Below are 6,260 nucleotides of genomic sequence, written 5' to 3' on the forward strand. Positions count from 1 at the left end.
TACTTTTTGATATATTAAAATATTTTACCTCCGTTTTTTTAATTAACTCTTTACTACCGTGCATTTGCGCAAAGCGACATAATTTAGTAGGAAGAAAAGTTTTGCGCCTAAGGGTATGCAATGCGTATTAACGGCGAGTTTATTTCATTTATCACCATTGAATAAATGGTCAGACCAACGAACTAAAGCTAATCACAACTTGGCATCGAAAATATAAGATGTAACTAGATTAAAATGTGGTTTACCTTTTCAAAAGTAGCAGCAAAGCCTTCGCGGTCGCATGTAAACGGCATTTGATGTACAAGCGCATACTTGTCTGTCATATTATTTACCATATCAAGGAGAGTATCATTCTTCACTGAAACAAAAATAAGACAACTCGATGTCTATATGCGTGGTTTTTAATATTATAGGTAAATTACTTTTAATGCCGCTATCCGATATCATAATCAGCTCATATTTAGCAGCTGCATAACCAGGCTGCATATTATTAATTTTTGGATTAATACCAACCTTCGAACCACCCATGTACAATGAGGCGTCCACTTGAGGATATTTCGTCATTAAACTTTGTACAATATTAATAGCTGGGTCAACGCTATCTTCTATACAAAATAACAACTCATACTAAAAGATGAAAAATATTACACTTTCATTTGCGATACATGCTGTATTTGAAACATACCATTGGGTAATCCATTTTAAAAAATGACTCAAGATTATGCTCCAAATTTGGGTCAGTTCCCATGAGTGGTTTTAGAATAGATACTGCAGGCAGCGGGGTTTCATTTGGATAATTGCACGATTTCTTGTGAAGTTTAAATTTTCTATAAAGATAAAAGAGACAGTTTTTAAAAGCAATAGTAGTTACTGAAGTCGCCAAGGTTTACTAAAAAAAAATTCCGCTTTAAGTAAAAACCCAAGTATTAGAACTAAATATAGTATAATAATGCTAAAATTACATACACAAAAAACCCGGAGACTCGAAAACTTAATTTTGGATCGTAGATTATGAATCTGGATACCGTTTTTATATATAAGGTAATTTTCTCCAAGATATTCTCATTTTAAGTTTAGTTTAAATTTTCAAAGGGAAAAAATTATGCAAGTAAAAAAGTCTATGCTCGCCGTTTTGTCTGCACAGACGTCTGTGTAAAATCCAAATATGTTAATTTTGGTTGCCGATGCACAAACCGTGTGTGTTATGGGTGGTGAAATTTCGTTACACTTGATTAATTTTTATGGTGTGTAGACGTGCGCGGAGAAAAATGGAGAAAACTAAGCAATTTCTGTTGAAATTCTTTAAAATGTGAAATTGGTTTTAAAGTCTGTATGGTGTATGGCGAATTGTGTTGTCTTATAAGCAGGGGGCCTTTACCCCTATTTCAAACATTTTCGATATTACGGGCAGTTAGACTTACACATATGTTAGTGTTTGGCCGAGCTTCTCCTCCGATTTGTGGCGTACGCCTTGATGTTGTCACACAAAAGGGACAGTTTTACGCCGACTCCGAACGGCGATTGCATTTTTATGAGAAGCTGTAAAATAGCAAAAATACACTCGGAGGTTTGCCTTTGCCTGCCGAGGGGCGATCGCTGTTAAGAAAATTTTTTTTCTATTTTGTTTTGCGATTTCGCTTTGATCAGGCTTGAACCTAGGCCCTTATAACTTATATAGTTATACATAAGTTGGCGGTACACCGCCTGTTTTCCAAAATTCCATAAAAATGTTATTTGAGTAAATTAGCGTCCTTAAATTTCGAAGTTTCCGCATTTCTAAAATTTACCGTTATATGAAAAGTGGGCGTAATTTTAGTCCCATTTAAAAAAATCGTATATATTGCTTTTCTGTGTCAAGTACAATAATTGTATCTAGTATGGTACCAATTGTCCAATAATTGTATCTAGTGTGATACCAATTGAACGGTTACCGGGATCCACATATGTATGTATGTGGTCATAAGTGGGTGAGTCACGCCCATTAAAAAAAAAAAATATTATAATCGTATTTTCTGCTAAAGAAATATTCCAAACGTCCACTTTGAGTAAATTAGCTTTAAAAAATGCGATTTAAAAAATTTCCAACCGTTATATTTTGCCAAGGTCAACAACTGCGCCAGGTTTGGTAGAAATTGGTAGAGCGGTTACCGAGATATATAAATGTAACCATAAGTGGGAGTGGCTACGGCCATTTTCCTTTCCAAAAAAGTATAATATTCATATTTCCCCCAAGTTAAGTAGTTACTAAAATATCGCAATTTTGTATTTCTGCAAACTACCTTTATATGAGAGGTAGGCGTGGTTATCGCGCTATTTTACCCATTTTCAATACACGCACCAAGTTTCGTTAACATATCGCAGTTTTTCCTCGAGTGCACAGACGGGCCGAGGCACGAACGGACAGACAGACATGGTTTAATCGATTTCTCTTTTCGTTCTGAGTATTTTGATATATACAGGGTGTCCTAGACCACACGTACATCCCCTTTAAAATGGAGGAAATGTTTTATATTGAAAACCCGCAAAAATTTTACCTACTAAATCCGGGAGTGGTATTACCGACTTCCGGTTTCGACCAAATATATATAAATCCCAAGTTTTTATAATCACCCTGCGTAAATCCCATATTTGAGTCCGACAGAAAACTTAAGGAATTGTGTGAAAATGCCACTGTTCAATTGCGAAAATTCATCCAATCGCATGCAAGACCTTGGGCATGGCGTTGGGGAAACCCGGTACGCAATCTCAGCGGATTTCATCAAAAACTGTGCAAAAGTATCCCAATATGGCCATAAAAGGTAAATATTAAAATTAGTTCTGGCCAATTTATTAAGTCAAACAAATGGTAAAATTTTCTATCGGGTGCAAAACTGGTTGCTACTTTTTTTACAATTTTCTTTTTTATCTGCTTGTATTAATTATTGTTTTTATGGCTTTCTGATGGAATAAACATTGGAAATGTGAAATCCGAAACTAGATTACAAAAGTCTTCATATATTGCGAATATATCGCAGGAAAATTCATATTATGTATTACTGTCCCGGTTTTGCCATCAGTGTATGTCTATATCTATCTCGATTCCTTTAAGCTGTTTTAAACAACCGTTATGTTAATTAGAGGTTTACCCAGACAGGCTTTGCGGCGGCGGTGCACAGTGTATCGACTATATGGAGGCAGGTGAAAAAAGTCATAGTGACAGTTGATGAAAGAAACGGTTCGGTATAGAGAAGGAAAAGTTAAAGTCATAAAAACAAAATTTCACATCATTTACTCATTTCCCCTCTCTACGAACGACACATTTCCAAAAAAAATGTACAGGAATCGGCGCGATACCGACTAAACTAATCAGTTTAGTTGTCTTTGGCGCTGAACCCATTAAAGCAAGCGTTTCTTTTTCAACTGTTATCAATTGTTTCGTGTCATGGAATATTCAGGTGAAGGTATCTATTATTTGGTATTTTGCTTTTTTTATAAAAAAATTTACAAGAAAATGTAGATGCTAAAGATTATTATTAAAAATATAAGTGACTAGATCGCCCTCACCCGCTTCGCTGAGTGTAATTTCTACGTGATACATTGAGTAAAATTTATTTCAAGAAGACTCAATTAAAAAACAGAAGGTTTAAAATTTGTTTCAAAATATTTTCAAACAAAAACTTTCTTAAACTTCTCACTTGTCATACTTTTTCAATTAACTTATCCCCTGAACTCAATTTGAGATTTTAAACAGGTGGAAACCTCTTACGTGTAGTTTTGAAATGAAGCCCATTAATTTCGGGACACCTACTTCAGACGTCCCAAGGATGGTTATAGGCTGAAAAAATTTCGACATATAAAGGCGTGGCACCTCCTATACAAGCCGATTTTTCTTACTGTATATCTCTGGAAGTGTTCATGGTAGAATACCGGAACTTGGTACACCAATATATCAAATCAATCTTATAGTCATGGAGAAAAATCTGAAATCACCATCGAGAAATCAACCGGCAGAACCATTGAGCGCCTTTTACTGTAATATTTAATTTTTGAATTTAATTTTTAAAAAGGTGGCAGCCCTTGCGAAAGATTTAAATCTTATTCAAAACTTTTAAACTAAAGGTTTCTTAACAGTATGTATTTGGTTAGACAACCATATTTTGATTCTTGAGATAGCTTGCGTATAATTAATTTAAATTTGACTTTTCAAATAGGTGGCAACCCTTTTCAAAATATATTCGAACTACAGCTTTTTAAGCCTCGTGACATCCATTTTTAACCAACTTCCAAACAAGGAGGAGGTTATCAGTTCGTCGGAATATTTTATTTTTTTTTTTTATGTATGTTACTGCATAACCGATTTCGATAATTTTTTTTGCATCGAAAAGGTAGTGTCTCAGAGGTGGTCCCATACTGATCTGGCTAAGATCCGATCAGTGGATCATGAGATATATATATATATATATATATATATTTTTATATGAGAGGTGAAGTCGGTTTTTTTTGCTAAAAATTACTTGTTTAATACAAATTTCAAATAAATAACTCTCTAAATTACAGTTGAATTTGATTTTTTTTAAAAGGTGGCAGCTCTTCTCCATACCAAGGTCCAGTAATCTATCAAAAATATTTCCCGAGAAATGCAGTATGAAATATTCCGTTTGTATGGGAGGTGCCACGCCCCCTTGTCTAATCGAGATTAAATTTATCCTATATTTTAAGGTGGGCTAAATAACAGCAGTGTACAAAATTTCATGATGATCGGTTGAGTAGTTAAAGAGTGAAAGCGTAGCAAACAAACAAACTCACTTACGGATTTATAATATTAGTAAGGATTACCGATGGAATTTAATGTTACCGCCCATTAGAGTGGAGGGCGTGGCAATTATCCCATCTTTACCACATTTCATAATTCCTTATTTCTAAGTAAAAAATTGAGCGCATGTAAAGTTTTAGCGGTGCAGGTTAACTATTATTTCCACCTGCCTCCATATAGTCGAAGCACTGCGCGGCGTGGTCATAAGGTTGATTCCAAAGAGCCATGAGGCTACTGATCTTATCATGTCACCTCATCAACGTTAGGCATTCGCCATGCCAATTCGGATAATACTACTTAATTAGTTCTTGAATTAGTTTTAAATTTAAATATTCTTAATTCCTACTTGAGTGCCTGGCGCTGATGGATGGGCGAACAGAAGAAGGTCTGAGGAACATACATACATACACACATACATGGTTCTCTATGTTGTATACAGATCCTTATGTACTATTTAAATTTAAAGAAATAAAAAAAATTTAAAGTTAAGTAAATTTTAGTAATAATCTTATCTACCGTTATGTTATATTACAGAGTTCTTACGATTTTTTGCGGGTTTTAGATCCAAAACAAGGGTGGTATATTTTTTTCCAACAGTTTAACTTATCAACTCCCACCAGAACGGGCCTTTTTGGCCCACTGTATAAAAAATGGATTATGGATGGTTAAAATTTCCACTAAAATATTAAGCGCAAAATTTTACTGGGGTTAACCGAACGCAATGAAAAATAATACTAATTTTCAATTGAAATAAATATAATTTGGCAATGTGGTTCGAAATTAGCCACTCGATAAATTGCATTTGTAACTAGCTGGATGTTTTTCGTCAATATAAATATTAAAAACAAAACTGCATTCAAACTTCTTCATTAAACCCCCAAAATTAAAAGTGACCCCTTATGACCCATCAGTCGTCAAGGGTTCAGGTTTTTTTTTGCTAAAATGTGGGAAATCGAATTCCAATCAAAAAGAAAATTATTTTTTGTTAAATAATCTGCTTGTTTGGCCATAATTAATTTTAGCCACGAAAATGGGCAAAATTATCCACAGTGCGATGGATGGGTTTTGACCACTACGCTTACGTAATTTTCACGCAGCCAGCAAGTACTTGTATACGTCTGTGGGACCCCAAAACAAAATAACTTACGTTTGTAAAAATTCGCAATTATTAAATGTCAGTTTAAAATATATTCTACTCTTTATTAAAGAAAAATATACAAGAAAATCAACTTGTTTTTGTGAAAATTTTTTTAGCTTGTGATAGGCTTGTCTGATCTGTTCTTTTAGTGTAAATAAAACGACGTTATTTCACTTACGGCCCAACGTTTCGCTAATCTTCTTAGCATCTTCAGGGGCGTGTTTATTTTATTATCTGTTACAAAAACATAAATACATACATATATATATGATAGTCAAGAATGATAGAATACAAGATTGCGCCGATCAGAGAGGATTTTTGAGAATAACT

The 6,260-nt window shown here is 34.3% G+C and overlaps 1 protein-coding gene across 4 annotated transcripts in view; it reads right to left on the minus strand.

Moving 5' to 3' along the window:
• Positions 1-209: 209 nt before the first annotated feature.
• LOC118752486 (ceramide glucosyltransferase-like) overlaps positions 210-6,260 on the minus strand; it is a 19,530-nt gene continuing 13,479 nt past the window's right edge. For all 4 annotated transcript variants that reach the window (XM_036487398.1, XM_036487396.1, XM_036487397.1 and 1 more), the window contains exons 3-5: positions 686-827; positions 423-627; positions 210-358 (exon numbers count right to left, since the gene is read on the minus strand). In XM_036487398.1, coding sequence (XP_036343291.1) covers positions 225-358; positions 423-627; positions 686-827 — 481 coding nt within the window. In that variant the 3' untranslated portion in view covers positions 210-224. The remainder of the gene's footprint in view (positions 359-422; positions 628-685; positions 828-6,260) is intronic.

This window comes from Rhagoletis pomonella, unplaced genomic scaffold (assembly GCF_013731165.1).
Source record: "Rhagoletis pomonella isolate Grant_MI unplaced genomic scaffold, Rhpom_1.0 Rhpom_scaffold_01540, whole genome shotgun sequence".
In the NCBI taxonomy this organism is placed as follows: domain Eukaryota; kingdom Metazoa; phylum Arthropoda; class Insecta; order Diptera; family Tephritidae; genus Rhagoletis; species Rhagoletis pomonella.